Genomic DNA, 24,489 nt, shown 5'->3' with positions numbered 1-24,489 from the left:
AACATCACTTCGTGCTTGTGCCAACCGTGGCCTGCCCAGCATTCTTGGGTGCCAGTATGTGGCTGGACACAGGACCACGCAGTGTCCTAAAGTGAGACCTGAAGTCGGTAAAAGGAAGTGGGAAAACAAAATAAAGAACTAACTGCTCATTATTGTACTCAGATTGTCGATTAGTTTTTCTGAAGCAGGGACCAGCCAGTAGAACCCCCAAACCACAGCAATATAATGCATCATTAGTCAGTGAATAGATGGATCAGTTGTCCACAATCAGTATCTATCTGCTCTTGTCTAAAGAGGAAAGATGGATATTATCAGAATTCAGGTTAGCAGTCCCTTTATCTGAAACTTCTGGAGGCCTTTGAGCATTCAGAGTATTTCCCATTTTTAGAAGATAAATGTGACACATAGACTGTTTTTTATTCTTTAACACCTCAGTGGAATCGGGAGACAGCAGACTGTAATCAAAATTTTTGGTGTCCAGAGCTTTGGGGATTTCAGAATCATAGATAAGAGGTTGTGAACCTGTACTGTCCCAATTTTTTTTTCTAATTTTTAATTGTGGTAAAATATACATAGCATAAAATATACCATCTTAACCATTCACTGGTGTTAAATACATTCACTTCGTTGTGCAGCCAGTCTTTAGAACTCTTTCCATCTTGCAAAGCTGACATTATACATTTTATTTTATTTAAAGAATTATTTATTTATTTATTTGTGGCTGCACTGGGCCTCATTGCTGCACACAGGCTTTCTCCAGTCGCAGAGGGCAGGGGCTCCTCTCTAGTTGTAGTGAGTGGGCTAGTAGTTGCAGCGCGTGGGCTTATCATTGCGGTGGCTTCTCTTGTTGTGCACAGGCGCAGTTACCCCACTCCATGTAGAATCTTCCCGGACTAGGGATCAAACCCATGTCCCTTGCATGGCAGGCGGGTTCTTGACCACCAGGGAAATCCAACACTATATATTTCAGACTGCTACTCTCCATTCCCTCTTCTCTCTGGTCTCTGCCAACCACTCTTCTACTTTATGATGCTATGGGTTTGACTGCTCTGGTTGTCTGATATAAGTGGGATCATCCAGTATATGTCTTTTAGTAATTGTTTATTTCACTTAGTATAACACCCTCAATACATCTGCATGTTGTAGTATGTGTCAGAATTTCCTTTCTTTTTAAGGCTGAATAATAAATATTTCACTGTATGCAGAGGTCACGTTTTGTTTATCCTTCATCCATTGGAGGACACTAGGATTCTTTCTACCTTTTGGCTATTGTAAACAATGCTATCATGGAAATGAGTCAATTCTCTGGAGTATGTGCCCAGAAGTAAAATTTCTGGCCATCTCTGAACTTTTTAAGAGGACTTTTCCATCACAAATATCTCCCTGTGGCAAAAAGCAAAAGAAGTAGACTCCTGGGAATTCCCTGACCATACAGTGGTTAAGACTCCATGCTCCCAATGTGGAGGGCACAGGTCAGGAAACTTAAGATTCAGCATGTCTGATGACATGTCCCCTCCCCCCAAAAAAGTGGACTCTTTACAAGTTATAGGAAACCTCATCTGTTTGGAACTTGGTTTCATGGCATTCTCACCCAGTCAGAACCAGCAGGATGCAAGTGAAGAAGGCGTTTCTTACAACGCTCTGATGGAATCCTTGCAGGAAGCTCATGATCTCCCCAGGTGGGAAGATTCCTCGGGGACTCAGTAAAAACTTGTTGCTCTTAACAACCCTTCACAGTTTTAAAAAGTTTTTGTCATTTTGTTGCTTAATAACCTTAAGTTTTGGAAGCACAGGCTTACAGTGTTGCCTGATGTTTGAAAAGTGAAAGTGAAGTCGCTCAGTCATGTCCGACTCTTTGTGACCCCATGGACAGTAGCCTACCAGGCTCCTCTGTCCATGGGATTTTCCAGGCAAGAGTACTAGAGTGGATTGCCATTTCCTTCTCCAGGGGATCTTCCCGACCCAGGGATTGAACCCAGGCCACACGCATTGTAGGCAGATGCTTATGACTTGCCCTTTCCCCTCTTTCCCACCGTGATCAAGCCCAAGCCCACAGGCCACCTAGGTTTCTGCCCTACTTTCCTGTTCCTGACAATGCCGCTCTCCCCTGACCATTCCCTGTCCCTTACTTCCCTGTTCATCCAAATAGGATCAGCCTTTTAACACCTCATTCAATGGTTATCTTTTTAAGGAAGTAGTCCCTGATCCCCAGAGAAGATAATCTTCCAGAATTCCTCTCTGTTCATCTCTGAAACATTTCTCTTTTTCTTTTTTGGGCTAAAGGTGTTCATATACTTGTCTTCTCTCATCTCCTGTTCTGGAATCTCCCCGAGGACAGTGTCTGGCTCTCCATCTTCTGGGGAGTTTTCAACAGCACCTCCTCACACGCTTCTTTATATACACAGAGTTCCCAGAAAAAATGTTTAAACAAGGCTTGGTCTCCCTGTCACTAATCACACAGAAAATTGGAAGGGACAAAGAGAACAGACGCAGGACAGAAGTGAGAAGTCATAATACATTGAAAGATAATTCAACAAAAGAATAGCATCTCTTCTATGCAAGACACCATACTAGAGACTGCAGAGAGTGGAAAGAAAAGTCAGACATCATTTCTGACCTAGAAGTTTATCACATAGCACGAGGAGTGGGGTCACTGCGGCAAGTGCTTGATCAGCGTGTGTGGAGGGAATGAATAAACGCCCAAATGCAAAGCCAGGGAGACTGCATGCAGTCATGAGAGTGAGACATGGTGTTCTGGGGCTGCAAAAGAAGAAGGTCTTGGAAGATGGAAAAAGGATACCTGGAACATAGGTGTTTGAGATCTGCCCTGAACGATAATAAGTAGAGGGAGTGAGTTGAAGCCAGGAGAGGAGAGGATTCCGAGTGCAGTGGTCAGAAGTTAGCCCAAGCGATAGATCACTGGCGGCTCTGGAACAAACGGAAGCCAAATTGTAAGATGTAAAGGTCCGCACGGTTGACTTTTCTGATGAGAAATTCTGTGGTTCTCTACCTTGACTGCTATTAGAATCACTTGGGGAACTTTTTTAAAAGAACATCCAAGCTTGGGCCCTATACTCATATATTCTCAGTTGCCCTGAAGTGGGGGCCTGGACATCAGTATTTTTTTTTAAGCTTTTTTTTTTTTTTTAAAATAATTTATTTATTTTTTCAGTGGGTTTTGTCATACATTGACATGAATCAGCTTTTAAGTGTATTTTTAATTAAAAAACTTTTCCACTACCACAAAACCAACTCTGAGATTGTTTCTGATTATATGATTGTAAAAATTGGACAATCCATAAAAGTGTGGGATGGAACTTAAAAATCATTTGAAACCTCAGTATTCTGGGATATCATAATTAATCATTTGACGCTTTCTTTGTGTGTCTTTATGAATAAAAACATTCATCAACAGGACCGTATTATAGTTGGTTTTCGTTAGGGAGCCTGTTTGACAAGTGGGATCTTTCTGAGAAAGGGATGTTTTCCTTCCCTCTTTGCCTCACCACCCACATGTCATTCCAAATCCACAGTAATAAGCTGGGGGGTTTCCTTTCATGTTCTCACGCTTATGTAACCTTGCATAGATGTGTCTGGGTTGGGGCTTTGTTTTTGTTCAGTCAATCAAGCATATCCAACTCTTTGTGACCCAATGGACTGCAGCACGCCAGGCTTCCCTGTCCTACACCATCTCCTGGAGCTTATTCAAACTCACGTCCATTGAGTCGGTGATGCCATCCAACAATCTCATCCTGTCGTCCCCTTCTCCTGCCTTCAATCCTTCCCAGCATCAGGGTTTTTTCCAGTGAGTCAGCTCTTTGCTTCAGGTAGCTCAAGTATTGGAGCTTCACCTTCAGCATTGGTCCTTCCAGTGAATATTCAAGACTGATTTCCTTTAGGATAGACTGGTTTGATCTCCTTGCAGTTCAAGGGACTCTCAAGAGGCTTCTCCAACACCACAGTTCAAAAGCATCGATTCTTCAGCGCTCATCCTTCTTTATGGTCCAACTCTCACATCCATACATGACTGCTGGAAGAATCATAGCTTTGACTATTTGGACCTTTGTTGGCAAAGTAATGTCTCTGCTTTTTAATATGCTATCTAGGTTTGTCATGACTTATTTTTCAAAAATGGAATCTGTTGTATCCACTTACCTGTATATTGTTTTTCTGACTTAAAATTACATGAGGTACAGCTCTAACATCTTTTTTTTTTCCCCTTTGAGCAGCTCAGTTCTCTGTTTTCTTGTTGTCTGCTGTGGTTTGGGTTTTGGCCGTTAAAAGCAATGCTGCTATGAATACCACTCTGCATATCCCCACGGGAGCTGTTGACCTAAGTGGGCTAGTCTCCCAGGACAGGGATTGTTCTTCTGTTTGTCTGATCTTTTTATAGCTCATTCTGCCATTTAGTGATTTTACTCTTTTTTTAAAAAAAAATTAGGATAAAATTTGCCAACAGTTAAATGACCAGGTCTCAAGTGCACAGTTCATCAAGTTTTGACCAGTGTATATATTCATCATGACAAATACACTCCTGTTCAGACAAGATATGAAGCATTTTCATTACTTCAGAAAGTTCTTTGCTGTCTCCTTTCAGCCAATTTCAACTTTCTCATAAGCAAACTGTTCCAGTTTCGTTCACCATAGATTAGTTTTGCCTGTTTTTGAACTTCACACAAGTGGAGGCATGTGGTATGTGTATCTTTTTGTGTCTGACCTATTTAACTCAGCATGATGTTTTTGAGATTTATCCATGTTTTAGGGTCATATCAGTTGTTTGCTTTTTTAAAAAAAATTATTTATTTTAATTGGAGGCTAATTACTTTACAATATTGTAGTGGCTTTTGCCATACATTGACATGTATCAGCCATGGGTGTATATGTGTTCCCCATCCTGAACCCCCCTTCTGCCTCCCTCCCCATCCCATCGCTTAGGGTCATCCAGTGCACCAGCCCTGAGCCCCCTGTCTCATGCATCAAACCTGGACCGACAATCCACTTCACATATGACAATATACACGTTTCAACGCTACCCTCTCAAATCATCCCACCCTTGCCTTCTCCCACAGAGTCCAAAAGACTGTTCTTTACATCTTTGTCTCTTGCTGTCTCGCATATAGAGTCATCATTACCATCTTTCTAAATTCCATATATATGCGTTAGTATACTGTATTGGTGTTTATCTTTCTGGCTTACTTCACTCTGTATAATAGGCTACAGTTTCATCCACCTCATTAGAACTGTTTCAAATGCATTCTTTTTAATGGCAGAGTAATATTCCATGGTGTATATGTACCACAGCTTTCTTATCCACTCGTCTGCCGATGGACATCTAGGTTGCTTCCATGTCCTGGCTATTGTAAACAGTGCTGCAATGAACATTGGGGTACACGTGTCTCTTTCAATTCTGGTTTCCTCTGTATGTATGCCCAGCAGTGGAATTGCTAGGTCGTATGGCAGTGCTATTTCCATTTTTTTTAAAGGAATCTCCACACTGTTCTCCATAGTGGCTGTACTAGTTTGCATTCCCACCAACAGTGTAAGGGGGTTCCCTTTTCTCTGCACCCTCTCCAGCATTTATTGTTTGTAGACTTTTGGATAGCAGCCATTCTGACTGGTGTGAGATGGTACCTCATTGTGGTTTTGATTTGCATTTCTCTGATAATGAGTGATGTTGAGCATCTTTTCCTGTGTTTTTTAGCCATCTGTATGTCTTCTTTGGAGAAATGTCTGTTTAGTTCTTTGGCCCATTTTTTGATTGGGTCGTTTATTTTTCTGGAATTGAGCTGCAGGAGCTGCTTGTATATTTTTGAGATTAATTCTTTGTCAGTTGCTTCATTTGCTATTATTTTCTCCCATTCTGAAGGCTGTCTTTTCACCTTGCTTATAGTTTCCTTCGTTGTGCAAAAGCTTTTAAGTTTAATTAGGTCCTGTTTGTTTATTTTTGCTTTTATTTCTATTACTCTGGGAGGTGCTCTTTATTTTTTTTAACCAGGGCAATACTTCATGCTATAAAAATACCATAACTTGTTTTATCAGTTCAGCTGATAATTGGATTGTTTCCAGTTTGGGGGTATTATGAACAAAGCTGTTGTGAACATTTCTGTGTAGTTTTTCTTGGTCAATCTGTTTTCATTTTTCTTGAGTAAACACACAGATGTAGAATTGTTGGGCTGAGTGGTAAATGTATGTCTAACTTTGTAAGAACTGCTAACTGGTTTTCCAAAGTAGATGGGGAATAAGTGTATTTAATTTAAAATCTGTGGACAGTTCCTTTATTAAAGGGCTTTAACTTACTTTTCTACCAGTAACCCTCCACCTACAACATGTTACTCTAATTTTTACCAGTCTGATGGGACTGAGTCCAGATCTCATTGTTACTTTAGTTGCAGTTCCCTGATTGATAGAGGTGGTACCAGCATTTTGGGGAAAACTTTACAGAAAGTTCTAATATGCAGCTAGGGTAGAGAACTGTAGTACTGATGGATGATGGGAGGAAGAAGAAGATCTTCTATTTTTATATTTAAAGTTGCTCAGTTGTGTCCGACTCTTTGTGACCCCATGAACTAAGTCCATGGAATTCTCCAGGCCAGAATACTGGAGTGGGTAGCCTATCCCTTCTCCAGGGGATCTTTCCAACCTAGGAATTGAACCAGGGTCTTCTGCATGACAGGGGGATTCTTTACCAACTGAGCTATCAGGGAAGCCAAAAATCTGACGCTTGTAGTTTGTTTCCTCCTGCCACTTAAGAGAGAGAGAAAAGATGTCTGACACATGCAGCCTATTTCCTCCATTTGGAGACCCCTAGCCTTCCTACCATGGATGGCAAAGCCTGGTGGGCTGCTGTCTATGGGGTCGCACAGAGTCTGATGCGACTTAGCAGCAGCAGCAGCCTTCCTACCTGTTACCCTCTCATTTCCCCCCTTTCCTTTTAGGAGAATTATGTTGCCTAGGGAAAGGTACATCGTCCCTAAATCGTTGAGGCAACATATTCTCCTAACCCTCATACTGAGGGTCTCTGATCCAGGGGCCCCAAGTAGTAGTTGGAGGAAGCTGCCGCAGTGGCAGGAATTTGAGCAACCATTTGTAACTTAAAAGCCTTCATGCGGCTAGAAACAAATCCAGTCACACAGTTACAGATACAGGCAGCAAACAGCAAAAGCAGAACCATCTGCAAAGTTAAAAGTCACATTATCTCGGGACTGGTGCACTGGGAAGACCCAGAGGAATCGGGTGGAGAGGGAGGTGGGAGGGGGGATCGGGATGCGGAATACGTGTAAATCTATGGCTGATTCATATCAATGTAGGACAAAAATAAATAAATAAATAAATAAATAAATAAATAAATAATGGACTTGCATTTGGAAAAAAAAAAAAAAGTCACATTATGTCCACAGTTAAGGCCCAAAGTGTTGCACCAGTCCATTTTAGGATTATTGGATGTCATCAGATGAAGACGAGGCATCACATATGATTGTTGCTGTCGAAGGTAAATACTTATAGAAAGTGTGAAAGATGGATGGTTTTCATTTAAGAATGGGGAGATTCTTTTTTTTTTCCCCATTTATTTTTATTAGTTGGAGGCTAATTACAATATTGTAGTGGTTTTTGTCATACATTGACATGAATCAGCCATGGATTTACAAGATTCTTAAGAGATGGAAGAGAAGTTCGAATAGATTTTCAGAAATATTGCACAGAGATGGGATTAAGAAGGCAGGAGAAGGATTAAAAACAGGAAGAACAAGGAACACAAAATGCATGGTTGCCTAGAACCATTTTGTATGGAGCCTAAGGGCTTTCCTGTATTCACTGGGCAAGGTGATAGATATTCACTCTTGTTTGAATAATGATTCACTTTCAGATACTCTCTCTTATTTAAAGGAATTAATTCTCACTTATCTGGAAAAATTCTGCCATCCAAACTGGCTCACCCCAGAAGTTTCAGATAGCTGAGGTTTCTGTATATTTGGATGTCCAGTGTTGTGTGAATTACGCAAGCATCTGAACAGCCCACACAGGACTGGTTTGCCTCTTAATATAAAGCCTTGGGTCAAGAATGGACTCTTGTAGGAAGGGAGTACTTTGTAAGATGACACCTAATGTTACCTGAGGGAAGTAAACTAGGTAAGATCTTGAGGCTTACATAGCTATAATTAATGGAAATTGCACTGTGACCCGTTGAGAAACATGAGCTTGGTTCCTGCTTGGGGAGGGAGGGTCTTGTGTACATGAACAGAATGGAGATGTGAGAAGAATGAATAATCTCTATTAGCTGCTGCTTTGTTATACTAAATTATGCTGTTAGTATTAAAAGAGGAAGTTCTCAGCCAGAGACTTTCAAGGAGGAAGCCCATTGGGAGTAATATTTACCTTCTGAATTTAGCCTGGTGTAAGGATATTATTAACTGTGGAAGAGGGCCAAGAGAAAGTCAGCCATCCCTGAGGGGAAAGAATAGTTCCCACCTGCCGAGGGAAATCCTGTGTGAATGGCCACAGTAATTTTCCTTTAAAAGGAAGAATCTCTTGTAGATATTGACAGCAGGATGTACCTTCAAAACTGTGAGACAATGAAAGAAAAATTCAAATACGAACAGCTTTGTGCCTTTGTGTGTGGAGTTGTGGATCTAGGTGTGCGGACGTTGCTGAGGTAACAATCTCTGTGGATAAACCAGGAAAAGACAGAAGCCAAGTGGCTGTGAACTGATACATTATGGAGTCCATGGAGGTAACTTCAGTTGTAATTTTTATCAGAGGCAGAACTTATATCAAAATCAGCATCAGTGTTTAATACAGTAAGGCCTCCCTTTCAATATGATTTAAGGGCAAGGAATAAAAAGCGTTCTAGGACCCATGGAGTTGTAGAAGAGGCAAAGCTAATCTCTCTCTCTCTGCTGCACTTTGTGGCATGTGGAGATTTGGTTCCCCGACCAGGGATTGAACCCACACCCCCTGTAGTGAAAGTGTGCACTCTTAACCACTGGACCACCAGGGAAGTTTCCGAGACAAAACTAATCTAAATATAAAAAATATCCAAGCAGTGGTTGCCTTTAGGAGGGTGTGGGCACGAATCAATGGGGAAGGGGCATGAAGGATTTTCTCTGGTGATAGGATCTTCTGTATGTTATTAAGTGTTTGGGTTACAGAGGTATAACCGCATGACTCAAAGTTCCTTGAATGGTATGCTTATGATTTGTGTATGTAAATTTTGTGTGTATACATAGATTTCAGCCCAAAAGAAAAACAAACCAAAACCAAAAAATGCGTAATCCAGTGGTACAAATTTCTCCCCTTGGCTTCCTAGTCAACTTGCATTAGAAGGAGCTAAGTTTCCCCCTTGGGCTTCCCAGGGGGTGCTAGTGGTAAAGAACCTGCCTGCCAGTGCAAGAGATGTAACAGAAACTGGTTCTGTCCCTGGGTGGGGAATATATCCTGGAGGAGGGCATGGCAACCCACTCCAGTATGCTTGCCTGAAGAATCCCAAGGGCGGTGGAGCCTGGCAGGCTGTAGTCCGTGGGGTTGCAAAGAGTCAGACACAGCTGATGTGACTTAGCACACAGCATGAGTTTCCTCCTAATTTGGAAAATACCATGCAATTTGCCACTAGGATTAGACAGTAAGAATCTTAATTATAAAAAAGACTTTTCTCTGTTAAGTAACTAAAATGGTTTTCTGTTAAGTAACTAAAAAGCAGAGACATTACTTTGCCAACAGAGATCCGTCTAGTCAAAGCTATGGTTTTTCCATTAGTCATGTGTGGATGTGAGAGTTGGACTATAAAGAAAGCTGAGCACCAAAAAATTGATGCTTTTGAACTGTGGTGTTGGAGAAGACTCTTGAGAGTCCTTTGAACTACAAGGAGATCCAACCAGTCCATCCTAAAGGAAATCAGTCCTGAATATTCATTGGCAGGACTGATGCTGAAGCTGAAGCTCTAATACTTTGGCCACCTGATGCAAAGAGTGGACTCATTGGAAAAGACCCTGATGCTGGGAAAGATTGAAGGCGGAAGGAGTAGGAGACAACAGAGGATGAGATGGTTGGATGGCATCACCGACTCAATGGACATAAGTTTGAGCAAGCTCCGGGAGTTGGTGATAGACAGGGAAGCCTGGCGTGCTGCAGTCCGTGGGGTCGCAAAAAGCTGGACACGGCTGAGCAACTGAACTGAACTGAACTAAAACATTGTAGACATTCAGTCATTCTTAAAGATGCCTGAAAAATTTTGCAGCTAGTGAAGTCAAAACTGCCTCTGTAATTTAACAAGTATGAAAGAGGCGTGGCCTTTCTTTTTAGCCAAAATGATACAGCCAACTTTAACAGCTCAAGCTGCAGAGTAAGTAAAAATGCAACTCTGCTCCCAAATTATGGGTCTTATTAGCCCAGTTCAGCTGATAAGTATGTTCCCAACCTGACTCAATAGAAACTTGGAAAAGTGACCAAAAGTTTGCAAAACATCTCACTAAAAATACATGAGATTACTCATCAGTGATGTTATCACTTCAGATATCATACAACTTGTGCAAGAATCTGTGAACATATTAAAGATGTGAACTAAGAGATCTCTTTAAGCCTACATGGTTTAGGGCTACTGTTCACCACACAGACCCTGAGCTCATTCCAGGCACACAGTAGACTGAACTTTCTTGCCTTCTTGGGTAAGTAGAACCATATGATTTGTTTTGGAAATGAAACTGAGTTCTTGCGATGAGTGTCATTTCTCAGAAGATTTAAGCTAAGGTGACCAGAAGTAGCAAATCTAAAGGCACCCAGTTAAATTTGACTTTCAAATAAACAGCTAATAGTTTTTGTTTTTTTTACTGTAAACTTAACTTGTGCTATATTTGGGGCATACTGGCTCTAAGGAATGATTTGTTTATCTGAATTCAACTTTCACTGAGCATCTTGCCTTTTACCTTGTAACCCTGCTTTAATAAGTGTCAGTGTACAATTCATCAGGTGCTCTCCATGTCTCTAGCATAGTGATCCTCAGTCCTCAGATACTGGATGCTCCATCACCCTTGGACCCCATGGCTGACCTGCAGTGGACATATAGCATAGTCAAGAAATAACCTTGGTTGATGAAGCCACTGAAATTTGGGGGCTGGTTGTTAACTTCAGCATACCTAACCTATCCTAACTGCTGTAGACATTGCCTGACCCTGAACCCAGCCATAACTCATTCTGTGATGTTGCTGCTCCAATGGTGTGGCCTGTGTGTTTTTACTTAATAATTAAATTACTGTTCTGCCTTTTCCCCTTAAGGTGGACTTAGGTGAAGGCAAGATTTGCTTCTGTTGTGAAGAATTTCAACCAGCCAAATGCACAGACAAAGAAAATGCCTTGAAACTCTTCCCGGTTCAGCCTTGTAGTGCTGTTCACCTTCTCCTCAAGGTATCTGGAATGGATTCCACCCCCAGCCAGTAAACACACCACAGAGACCATGAGGAAGGCAAAGCTCCCTGAAATATTCCTTTTCTGTTACCTCCTTCAAATAATGCTGCTAAAAGCAGATATGAGTGACTTCTTATCAGTGACCCAGAGACAGAATTGAGAGCAAAAGGGACCACAGGTTATGTATTATTGCCTCTTAAGTTATGAATAGATGGCTTATTTGTGTTCAGAATTATAAGCTAGTAAAAAAGGTAAAGGAGCCTAAATACATACACATGTTTATGTGTATGTGTATAAATCTACACATACATATACACATATGCACACATAACATCCCACTATGTGGCTACACATATATGACATAGTTTAAGCAGAACCTCTGAAGTGCATGCCCATTTGTCACTGTTCTGATGCTCCTTTGTTGACCTAAATGAACCTTGTGGGCTCCTGAGTGTTGCTGTTGTAAGACTCTTAGGCTAAGGAGATGTATTGGCCAAAAAATGAAGGAGAAATTCAAGACACTACCTCTTGTTTAATAGGCTGCAACTATACTAAGCCAAAGATATGAAAAACAAATGAAACCAGCTGAAAAGAAATACTGGAGAAATGGATAAAAAATCATGTCCTGACTTAAGGTCTGTTAGTCCAGTGAGTGACACGATCAGTTGGTAAACCCTGAGATGCTAGCTTTTGGGTGGTCCCTCACTGATGGCTTCTTTTAGATCTGAGTTTTGGGTTTATTTTTCATGGGGAAGAGGAATCTCTAAGCAAAGAGAAGCTAAGCTCTCAGAGTTTATGGAGGCTGTAAAAATGGCCTTCTTTCTTTGGCTTTTGGATTTTTGGTAGCTGAGTCACCCCCAAACTTTCTGAGCCAGGACTTTGCTTGGGGAAAGCCCCACTAAGAAGCCAGGGCTGTAGCAACAGAAACTTTTGGATTTGGCTTTGCTGCTATTTTGAGGCCTGTGTTTAGAGGAGAGAAGCCCTGTTTACACTCGGGCTGGCCTGCTCCCTGTGTTGTCCTAATTGGTTTCCCGGGGCAGCTCTGCCAGGGGTGCCTGAAATAGAATCTGTGGCCACCAGTGAAGGAGCGTGTTGTCCTGGTGGGAGGCTGCGGGAGCATGGAGGCTGGGACTCACTATCACAGGGGACACCAACTTTAGAAGGGAAATCCAGTACCTTCCTGGAAGAGACATTTCCAGACAGGATTCTGATGCAAAAAGAAATACGGTAATATCATGTCTACCTGGGACAAGAAGCTTCTAAGATAAGCGTTTAAAATTAAGAAGTACACACTGTTGTGTGACAGTCTTATTAATAGCCAGCGTTTGTTTGGCACCTAGCATGAGCCAAACACCATGTAAGTCCTTTACATGCATTTTCACATTAGTATTGGCCTCCTAGGATAGTGTTATTATTATATTTTGAAAGTGTTTATGTTGCATTCTGGTCATCAGTTTTGAGATACTCAGATGCATCATTGTTTCCTGGTTCCAGAAAGTCCTTTTCACCCTGTGTGCCTTGAATGCCCTGACCACCACCGTCTGCCTGGTGGCAGCCGCCCTTCGCTACCTCCAGATCTTTGCAGCCAGAAGATCCTGCGTCGTAAGTCCATATAAGGTGGCAGCCTTTTGGTGACGCCGCTGAGCCCGCCCTCAGATCTTCTTGTGTCATCTGTTGCCTTTTGCCCTGAGCCTTTGTAGTGAAGGCTGTTGACTAACAGATGCTGTTTAATTAGGATGAATCCCAGATTTCTGTAGAAGAAGTGGAGGAACACAGACGCATCCCAGACCCTGATGACTTCGTGCCTCCAGCGCCTCCCCCTTCCTATTTTGCCACGTTTTACTCGTGCACACCCCGGATGAACCGCAGGTATCCTCCCTTAGAACTCCTACCCATCCTCTCAGTTTTGAGGCTCAAGGGTCAGAACTCATGGCATGAGCTCTGACTTCTCTCCAGAATCTAGACATTGTGTTATTTTCCAGGATCTTCTTTTTTTTTTTCCTTCTCTCCTTTTTGGTCTGACAAATTGCATGAAACCAAAGTCAAGTCCAGCCTTGACCTAAGGATATCATTTTTCAATTTCAATTAGCTTCCCAGGAAAACTGACACCCAGTGAGATAACTACTGTAATTTGACATGATTGAGAACTGCTGTTACCCTGGAAACACTCTCATTTGGGCCAAATCGATATTCATTGTAACACCATCAGCAGGTCTTGAAATCATGAAATTCTTCCCAGCCTTTAAAAAAAGATTAATTATTAATCACATCTCCTTGGTCTAGGGGAAAAAAAAAAAAGACACCGTGTTTATGTTCCTTTTCAAATTCTAGCTCAAAATTTTATCGTCTGTTTCTTAAATCTCTAAGATAATCGTTTGTAGAACAAAATGCCACATGCATTCATTTGGTTGTTAGCCACTTGTAGAATTGTACCTTTCTAAAAAAAACAAATGACTGCATTTATTCATTCAACAAACATTTAATCCACCCTCTGCTGCTTACTAGTCACTGTACTGGGTTTTTGATACTCAAAATGAGTCATACTGACTTCCTACCCCTAACAAGGAGCTCACAGTCTAGGTCATTAAAGCTGAGTGTTGAAAGGATGGTAATAGTACTCAGAAGGGGGTTTTGAGTGCAGGAGCGGGGCTGCCTAACCTGGCATGAAGGGTAGGCTGTGGAGAGATTGAAGGAGGAGTCAGCTCATTAGGGTTGGCCTCCTGTATGAAGTGATGCTCTTAGTCTGAATGTAAAGGACACCTGTATTAAAACTTCTAAAAGGAAAGCATAGAAATCTATAAGAATGACTAGTCCATTGCTAGCGACAGGGCCAGGAATATCTACTTTTAACTCTGAGGTACATGTGAAGAGTTGTCAAACAGATTTGGTGTTAGGCTTGGGGTTTTTGGAAATCCATTTTCTAGTGCTCAGGACAGCCACATGTGATTTTCAAAGAGGTCACTAGTGGCAGCTCCCACTCAGATGCTGTTCACCTTCTTTTCCATGATTTACCTTCCTGACTTTTCCTCAGAATCAAATCTAAACCCTGCTGCAGACCCTCCCCTGCTCACCCTCCTCAGTGGAAGCAGAGATGACCGCAAAGCTGCGGGGTGGGGGAAGTCAGCTGGCTGCCAGATGGCCCCAGGGGACAGCTCAGCCTCCCTGTTGTACAGGGCCTGGTGGACTGGGATTTTGAAACTTCAGGGGCCAGAATGACTTCTGTAGCCTTTTTGGAAACGAACCAAGAATTACGGAGGCCAGAGGGACATAGCAACAAAGCACATATTCTTTATGTACTATGGGACACATTTGCTAAAACCTTAGCCCAGTGTCAGGCTGTCTGCAGAGGGCACGCTGAAGGACAGTGACGTGCCTGCTATTTCACGGGATGGGAGAGAAATGCCCTCTTCATGGAGAATTCCTTGGCTCTCTGGGGTTGTGGGTGAGTGCTTGGTTGACCTAAGTGGAGGCGACAGACGGATTTAATTTCCTGCAGTGGCAGAAAGGGAAAGTGACTCGTGTGGCTTTAGAAGTTGTGCTGACCTGTGGGACCTCCCACCCCAGCCTTCCCTGCTCTCTTTCCTTTCTCTTCTCTGCGCCTCCGTGGCATGCTTATCAGTGTGGGTCTTTAAGGATCTGGGTGCATCTCTGGACTTGCCCGTCTGAGTCCTGAGCCACCCCCTGGCCAAATCTGAGTTGGAAGAAGACGGACAAACTTCTCATCAAGGGCTTTACCAACCAGAACTTCCTGAGAGGAACGTGGGGGAGGGGGTAAGGCAGAACACCCTTGAGACCTATAAAGTATATACCTGGAGCCCTAGCTCCTAACTCCAATGGGCAAACACCCTCATTTTCAGAAATTCCACTAATATCTGAGTGCAGCCCCCTTTTTTTTTAACCTTTTATGTATTTTTTTTTATAATTGAAGTTGACTTACAATATTATATTAGTTTTGGGCGGTGTTGTTGTTTAGTCACTAAATCATGTCCAACTCTTTACGACCCTCTAGACTAGCCTGCCTTGGAGAAGGAAATGGCAACCCACTCCAGTATTCTTGCCTGGAAAATCCCACGGACGGAGAAGCCTGGTAGGCTACAGTCCATGGGGTTGCAAAGAGTCGGACACGACTGAGCGACTTCACTAGCCTGCCAGGCTCCTTTATCAATGGGATTTACCTGGCAAGAATACCAGAGCGGGTTGCCATTTCCTCCTCCAGGGGATCTTCCCAACCCAGGGATCTAACCCGAGTCTTTTGTCTCCTGCATTGGCAGGTGGATTCTTTACCACCAAGCCACCAGGGAAGTCCATTTTCAGGTGTACAACATAGTGATTCAGTATTTTTTTTCTTTTTATTTTAATTGGAGGCTAATTACTTTACAATATTGTGGTGGTTTTGCCATACATTCACATGAATCAGCCATGGGTGTACATGTGTTCCCCATCCTGACCCTCCCTCCCACCTCCCTCCCCATCCCATCTCTCAGCGTCATCCCTGAATTCAGTATTTTTATAGCTTATACTCCATTTAAAGTTATTACAAAACAATGGCTATATTTCCCTGGGCTACACAATATATCCTGTTGCTTATTAATTTTATACATAGTACTTTGTATCTCTTAATCCCATGCCCCTGTCTCCCCCTGCCCCTTGCCCACTTTTTTTTTTTAAATGGCTAAATGTATTCACTTTTAGATACATATTCTCTCAGAGATATTTTTAAATTTGACCAACTTTGCTAGATTCTCAGTATAAATCAACTTCATAGGCACTGGCTGTATAAACCCAATTGATAATTTTCTTTCTTATAAGCAGAGCTTCCCTAGTAGCTCAGACAGTAAAGTGTCTGCCTGCAATGCGGGAGACCCAGGTTCGATCCCTGGGTCTGGGAAGATCACCTGGAAAAGGAAATGGCAACCCACTCCAGTACTCTTGCTTGGAAAATCCCATGGCCGGAGGAGTCTGGTGGGCTACAGTCCACGGGGTGCCAAAGAGTCGGACACAACCGAGCAACTTCACTGTCTTATAAGCAGACAGGCAAGAATGTTTGCATTAATATTTCTACAAACAGTTATGCTAGGAATTTTCATGCAACAGAGGTTCCCCATTTCCTGTAAGGTTTTATGACCTCTCAGAAGAGGTTTATTTATTTAACTTCTATAAATCAACCATTTTATGCATTGCTATCTCCTTGAGAAAGGACTTCTTAGGTTACTGTCATAAACAGAAGATTTTTGATTTGATTTTTGATTTTTTTTTATTGCAGTTAAGACTTCTATCCAAAGATGGTTATCTACTTTGTGAATCACTTTGTCAGTACAGAAGGGGGCTGTGTATTCCCATCTCCTCAGAGAGCCCCCCAGTCTCAGAAATTGGCTTGAGCCAGGAGTCAAAAAGGAGTCTCGAACCTATATCATCAGTGTGGATCTAGCTGTGCTGTGGGCATGTTTCCCGCTAGAGAAAACTGAAAATGAGGGCATGGGAAGCAGGTTGGCTTGGGCATTTCAGCCCATCCATTTCCTTTACAAATGAGCGTCAAAGCCCAAGCTCAAGTGGAGGTGGGCTGCACCAGGGCTGGACTCTGTGCTCAGCTGTTGTTGGGCTGAGTGCCCCTGCCTCACTCCCCACTCCCACACCCCTTCCAAAACATGCCCCATGGAAGGGCCACGCTTTCCCAGCACACAGAGGAGGATCATTCTTTGGCCTAGGTCATATTAGTTGCTTCATCAGCCTCGGATAAGTTCTCAGGTCCTATTTGTAGTATCAAAGCAGAACATATTTTACATGATCCTTTTGGGTTTCTTGTTCATCTTCAGATCTCATGGGCATGAACCAGCAAAGGTTTCCTGGAGACTTGGGGATGAATTTGCATCAGCCCGGATTTTGGAGTCTCTTAAAAAGCTCACCCCTGGGTGGGTCTCTTAACCATTCGGAGCTCAGTTTCTTCATTCACCTGCCTTGTCACATGGCTCCTGAGCTTGTTATGAGATAAGGGGCTTAAAAAAAAAATCTTTCTAAAAACGAAAGCTGAGACCATGTTCTACCATTGTTAGTTGCATGGTTTAAAATGTTCTTGGCATGTGTCTTACTCTTAAGAAACATTTAGCCCCTAATCTTTGTTGTTGTTATTTAGTCGCTTCAGTTGTGTCCGACTCTTTGCAACCCTGTGGACTGTAGCCCTCCAGTCTCCTCTGTCCATGGGAATTCTCCAGGCAAGAATACTGGAGTGGGGTTGCCATTCCCTTCTCCAGGGGATCTTCCTGATTCAGGGCTCACACCTGTGTCTCTTTTGTCTCCTGCATTGGCATGTGGGTTTTTTACCTCTAGCGCCACTTAGGAAGCCCCAGCCCCTAATCTTACCCCGCCTTATCAGGTAGCAGTTGTCTAAAAACACTCATTCTCAATAAAAGTTTGATCACCTTTCCCACATATAACAGGGTTTTGATTTCAGCCACTGTAGATTTCAGCCACCATAATCCATTTCCTTTAGCAGCAGTCTCAATCCTGGCTGGGCCTTGGAACTCCTGGAAACACTGACAGCCTCCAGATACACAGCCCTGTCATAGGCAACTAGGGCAGAATTTCCAGAGGTAAGGCCTGGGCCATACCCAGTGTAGGAATGCTCCTAGGTGATTCTTCTCTACAGCTGGGCTGAGCACCTTAGAGCTTAGGAAGAAAAGGTGCAGGAGAGAGCAGACCCATTTCCTTCTGTGGATCTTTATTTACCCAAAAGTGTGCAAATGAAAAGTTGCTTAATAGGAAGGGAACTTACCTTCTGCATCAACTCTAGCAGCATCTTCCATCTACATGAGGCTTTTCTGGTCATATAATAACCACCATAGAAGCCATTCATTTTGTGGTCCCCTCTCCCCGCCGCCCCCCAGTTTTCCTTCTTGAAGAGATTCTGTAGTAGGTCAGATCAAAAGTGGAGCCTGTTCCTCCCACTTCTTGGCCCTAAGCAAGCCCTCTCTTCTGTAGGATCACACAGGCAGCCACTGGACTGGAAATAGGAAAGAAACAGCATCAGAGCTAACAGACAAATGTGGGGGATGAACTTCCCAGGCGAGGACTCCGCAGTGAAGAAACACATGGACACTTGGCTGAGGGGGGACTGACTGGGGTTTGTAAGTGCTAGAAAGATGCTCATGGGGTTACGCTAATTAAGGATTGAAGACTGGACCTCTGGAGAGGACAGGAGTGCATAGGTCTCAGTGAGTAAGGCACGTCGCCTTGTTCATTGGTCAGGAAAGTCTCCAGTCAGGTCCAGGAAAAGTCTGGATTCCTGGAGTCACTTGGTGCTTACAGTTCTTAAATGGCTTTGGCTGGAACAGAGAGTTGGTGTGAAACCCATGGGCAAGTCCTGCTCTAAGAAAGAAGAATATCCCTTTCTTGACAACTTTACCAGGACCCCTCCCAGCCAGGCCAGGGAGTGGCCATTCCTGCAGGTTCTGCTCCTGGGATATGCCCCGTGTTAGGCGCTGAGCCCACATGCATCCCAGGCTGGGGTGTCAGCGTGTGACCTTCTCCTTCCCTCTCAGGTAAAACAGAGCTGAGGGTCTTGCTTCTGACCCAAAGATGCAGGAAAAAAGGGGAGCACTTTCTCATTTTTTCATTCAGGCTACAGAAGTGTCATCCTTCTAAATCCCAGACTTCCTGAAGTTTTATTGTTAGGAAGACAGAATATCAGATCTTTTTCAAATTTTTTTTCTTCCACCAATTGCATTTTTGTAAATAGGCACAAATAAAACAATCATAAATACAGAGAGCACCTTTATAAAAACAAAACAGTCCCCTGCAGGCAACTGGCTCTAGAATTTGTCTTTTCGTCAATCTCCTTTAGTTTATGTCCATTATTGCATTTCAAGAGCATACATTAAGCTTTTGCTATTGTCTCTTTTTTTCATTCTCCAACACTTCATGGTGTGAGTACAGGTTTTTTTTGTCTTCTCTTTTTTGTATTTTTTAAATTGTGATATAATTGGCATATAACATGATGTTAGTTTTAGGTGGACCTGTAAATAGTGATTCAATACTTTATATATTGTGAAATGATCACCACAGTAGGTTTAGTTAACATTCATCGCTGCATATAATTACAAGTTTTTGTTTCTTGTAATGAGAACTTTTAAGACCTCTTCTTTTAGCAACTATCAAGTATACCATGCAGTATTATTGACTCTGATCACCATGCCTTGAATTACATCCCCAGGACTTATTTACATGTTTTATAACTGGACGTTTTATCAGAATTATAAGCTTTCATGTATTTTTAACTGTTATTTTCAAATTTAGGTTCTTTGTTATCTATACAGCTTGTATGTGTGTGTGTGTGTTTGTGTAATTTCCTATGAATGCTGGCAGAAAATCTTGTGCATTTTTGGTTTTTATTTTTGATCTCAAAAGACAAAAGGCACAGTACCAAGCATGTTGCAAGCACTCCATCAGTGTTTGTTGAATGCCCACCTTTAGGAAGAGACTGATTCCTTCAGTGGCATGCTACTTCTTCTCTGAACTATGACATTGTTTGCTTTTGTGTGTGTGTGTTCATTGTTTCAAATATTTATTTAATAAGTAGTGAGTTTCTACCATTAATTGGACATTAGGAAAACACAGGCAAGAAACTTTTGTCATGTACTAATGTTAAAAAAAAAACCCACTAAATAATTGAGTTTCCCTGAACCCTTAGTTTTGTTTTTTTTTTTTTTTTGATTGAGATGATATTCATATAACATGAAATTAGCCATTTGGAAGAATACAATTCAATGGCATTTAGTATATTCACAATATGGTGCAACCATCAGCTCCATCTAGTTCTAAAGCATTTTCATCACCTACAAGGAGACCCTGTATCCATTAAGCTGTCACCCCCATTCTCTCCTTTCCCCAATCCCCTGGGCAACCATGAATTCGCTTTCTCTTTCTTACGGATTACTGTTCGCTTTTTACTAGTGGATTTAAAAGGAATGATGGTATTACATTTTCTGTGTTGTCCCTTGCCTAAGAATTCTGGGCACTCCATCAGAGAGCAGCTTATTTGATTATCCTCCTGCTCCTGGACCAGGGGGTTGTGGCATGGAGGGGCGAGGGGCTTTTCCCATTGTCAGTGGATAATGCCGCAGAGTCAAAGGCCAGTATCCAGAGCCGCCACCACCATCGAGCCAAAACAAGCTTTCTGATGCCAAGATGCTCTTCCTAGGATGGTTGGTCCTGATGTTATTCCACTGCCACATATCTATGGAGCACGAATCAAAGGAGTGGAAGTGTTCTGTCCTCTGGACCCCCCACCTCCCTATGAAGCTGTGGTGAGCCAGACAGACCAGCAACAGGTACTGTCCATGGAGTTTCTCTTTGGTACATTGATGGCAAGTAGGAAAAACAGTTGCAGAGAACAGGGTGGGAGAGGGACCATGTCTTGTAGATGTTTGCAGGAAGTTCACTTTACTCCAGATGGTGGTTGAGTTGAATATCAACAGATAACCCTTTTCCCCTGTGATGCAGGGATCTTCATTCCAAATGCCAGAAGGATCAGAAGCTGCCACAAGTCCACTGGAACCGATCTGCATGCCAGGGACTCAAGGTAATAAATACATTATTGCTGCCCAGACTCATGATTCAGTAGATATTAATAATGATCCATATGATATTTTGTTGGAGGTCAGATATTCTTGGAGCAGATGGTTCAAGCTACATTCCTCCTTCCAAATGTAAAAGCATTATCAACTCCTTAGAGCTTATGAGTAGGAGATAATATACGAACAGAAATAAAGATATTGTTAGAATCTTTCATGAATAACCAGGCTATTTTCAGAAATGGATTTCAGAGTTTAATTTGGCATTCTTTTTTTTTAAATTTTTATCTATTTTTTTTAATACTCAAAACATTTTGTTTTGGGGTACAGCCAATTAACAATGTTTTGATAGTTTCAGGTGAACAACGAAGGGACTCAGCCATACATATACATGTATCCTTTCTCCCCCAAACCCCCCTCCCACACAGGCTGGCACATAACCCTGAGCAGAGTTCCATGTGCTGTACAATAGGTCTTTGTTGGTTATCCATTTTAAATACAGCAGTATGTACATGACCTTCCCAAAGTCCTTCGCTATCCCTTCCCCACTGACAACGTAAGTTTGTTTTCGAAGTCAATGAGTCTATTTCTGTTTTGTGAGGAAGTTCATTTGTATCATTTCTTTTTTGATTCCACATAGAAGGGATGGCATATGCTATTTCTCCTTCTCTGTCTGACTTACTTCACTCAGTATGACACTCTCTGGGTCCATAATTTGACATTCTTTTATTTTCTGATCTACGATTTCTTTTTTTCTCCCATTAAGATAAGATGAGCTCTTTTAAAGGGACAAAGAGAGTTTCGTCTATTGCAGAGTGATTCACTCATTTGTAACCCGTCAGGACCCAGGTCGTGCTGCCTTCACATGTACTGAGTGCCAATTCCCAATCCTCCATTAAATACTAGAGTCAGTTTACATTTATCCTTGTGGCTTAAGGGCACATTGTTACCACTTTCTCTCTTTGGAGAGGTTTTATATGACCCAGAGAATTGTCCACAGGACAAAATTGCAGATGGTGATAAATAATGGATTAACTCTTAGCTATTTTAGACAGAGCTGATTTTTCAGCAGCAATATTTGGAATAGGTTTCTGCTCTGTTCACCTTCCATCCTAAGTAGAATTAGGAAGCAGGGTTCTGTTTCCTAAGTATGTTTTTAATCCTTCCATTTCTTTTTTTTTTTTCCCCTTTATTTATTTATTTATTTTCAGTGGGTTTTGTCATACATTGATATGAATCAGCCATAGATTTACACATATTCCCCATCCCGATCCCCCCTCCCATCTCCCTCTCCACCCGATTCCTCTGGGTCTTCCCAGTGCACCAGGCCCGAGCACTTGTCTCATGCATCCCACCTGGGCTGGTGATCTGTTTCACCATAGATAGTATACATGCTGTTCTTTCGAAACATCCCACCCTCACCTTCTCCCACAGAGTTCAAAAGTCTGTTCTGTACTTCTGTGTCTCTTTTTCTGTTTTGCATATAGGGTTGTTCTTACCATTTTTCTAAATTCCATATATATGTGTTAGTATGCTATAATGTTCTTTATCTTTCTGGCTTACTTCACTCTGTATAATGGGCTCCAGTTTCATCCATCTCATTAGAACTGGTTCAAATGAATTCTTTTTAATGGCTGAGTAATATTCCATGGTGTATATGTACCACAGCTTCCTTATCCATTCATCTGCTGATGGGCATCTAGGTTGCTTCCATGTCCTGGCTATTATAAACAGTGCTGCGATGAACACTGGGGTGCATGTATCTCTTTCAGATCTGGTTTCCTCGGTGTGTATGCCCAGGAGTGGGATTGCTGGGTCATATGGCAGTTCTATTTCCAGTTTTTTAAGAAATCTCCACACTGTTTTCCATAGCAATCCTTCCATTTCTTAAAAAAAAGTTTCCCAGAATACTACTCAGGCTCACAGATGATGGGATTTTATTTTCCTGAGCAGCAGTCATCCAGTTCCAGAGTGGTTTGACTGATTGGTTTATTGGCCACTAGCTCTTTAACTTGGCTTCCCAGGAGTTCCACAGCCCAGCCCGCAGACACTTCCTCTGCCTGCGTTTGGCCTGCAGCCCCAGGGCAGCATCTCACCTGCACGCCTCACCTGTACCGGTATTCCCTCCACCTCATCAGGCTCAGCCTGAACTGTCAGAAAGGGGAGATGGCTGGGAGCTTTCCAGCGCCACACCAGCATGCTTCCCTGGAGAAGATCCTGGGCGCCTTCAGGCATTTGGGCATGGCTTGTTTTTCTGCTCTTGGTTCTAAAGTTTTTTGTTTGCTAGTTTTAGGTGTGGAAAGATAGTTTGGGGAGGCAGCATTTCCCACAGTGCTGCCAAATAAAAATGTTCTGGGCCCACAGCCTAAGTAAATATCATTAACTAGACTACCTTTGTCCCAGCAGGTTGGGGCTCACAGGTGTTTCCTGCCCAACATTTTGAAGGCTCTAGCTGGTGAAATAATTTCTGTTTCTTCTCTTAAAAAATCAGGTGGGGATATTCCTACCACACCTGGAGAAGAAAGTGCATCCATACCAACTCCCAACGCAAACCAGCTATACCCAGAGAGGAGCTGGAGAGCCCTCCGACCCCTGAGGACAAGATCCAAGAGTGATCCTGTGCTACATCATTCCGCCGAGAGAGGTGATGCCATCCCCCAGGCTCTCTGCAGGGCACTGTGGTTACTTGCCTACAGGTGCTGAGTGGCTCTGGCTACCCAAGGCTCTATGGTTCGAGACAAAGCTTGGAGGGGGGCTAAGAGGTCTTGGGAAAATAACAAATTCTGCACGCATCTTAGGGATAGATATCCACCATATCTTTTCAGGCTGGTAGGGGTTTTTCTTGTCAAGTGAGTATCAAGCATTTGGTTGCATGTGATACTGTGTTGGTACCACATGAAGAAGGCAGTGAAACCTAGATCTGATTCCTTAGATGCTCAAAGTCTCGTAGGAACCAATATTCTGTCTCCAGGAAAAAGTCAAAGGGGTGTTATTTCCCCCCTTTCTTCTATAATTTGACACTAATTATCTTTTTATTGTGTATGCGTAGATTGAATTATTTAAATCTGACCTTGCTCTAAGAACTTTGGGTAGAGTGAAAGTCACACTCCATCTCTCTCCCTTTCTGTTTTCAGTTTGTGTATAGATGGTATTTGAATAATTTTAAATTTTAATAATCAGAAATTTTTAAAAGCTTGAAATAATCTTGAATCCTCTTTTCTGAATATATGACTACCTGAACATCTCCAAATACTTCTTCATTGTAGAAAATTATTTTAAAAAATAAGGAAAGAAAGGAAGAAAATGAAAATCTTCTGTTATCCCAGTAACACAGGCTTCTTTCGGTGACCTGTTCTCACCAGTGACCTGCGCTGTCTTCAAGCTCTGTGCAAATACAGCTTTGCAAACCCTCTGGCCCCGCTCTGCCCTGGGCCCCACATCATCCCTAGTTGGGTTGCATCCCTCTGACAGTCTGTGTTGTTTGCCACAGCTCTGAACTGACCATGTGGAAGCCAGAGAGAACACTCCT

At 42.5% G+C, this 24,489-nt stretch overlaps 1 protein-coding gene across 2 annotated transcripts in view; it reads left to right on the top strand.

Annotated features, from left to right (window-relative positions):
- Positions 1-24,489, top strand: part of FAM189A2 (family with sequence similarity 189 member A2) — a 74,380-nt gene that overhangs the window by 43,925 nt on the left and 5,966 nt on the right. For both annotated transcript variants that reach the window (XM_043487032.1, XM_043487031.1), the window contains exons 4-9: positions 11,266-11,394; positions 12,889-12,996; positions 13,130-13,263; positions 20,588-20,717; positions 20,890-20,968; positions 23,452-23,604. In XM_043487032.1, the coding sequence (XP_043342967.1) occupies positions 11,266-11,394; positions 12,889-12,996; positions 13,130-13,263; positions 20,588-20,717; positions 20,890-20,968; positions 23,452-23,604 (733 nt within the window). The remainder of the gene's footprint in view (positions 1-11,265; positions 11,395-12,888; positions 12,997-13,129; positions 13,264-20,587; positions 20,718-20,889; positions 20,969-23,451; positions 23,605-24,489) is intronic.

The sequence above is a fragment of the Cervus canadensis genome, chromosome 14, assembly GCF_019320065.1.
Source record: "Cervus canadensis isolate Bull #8, Minnesota chromosome 14, ASM1932006v1, whole genome shotgun sequence".
NCBI lineage: Eukaryota > Metazoa > Chordata > Mammalia > Artiodactyla > Cervidae > Cervus > Cervus canadensis.
The sequence above is the reverse complement of the archived record's forward strand: the minus strand, read 5'-3'. Positions and strand labels throughout refer to the sequence as shown.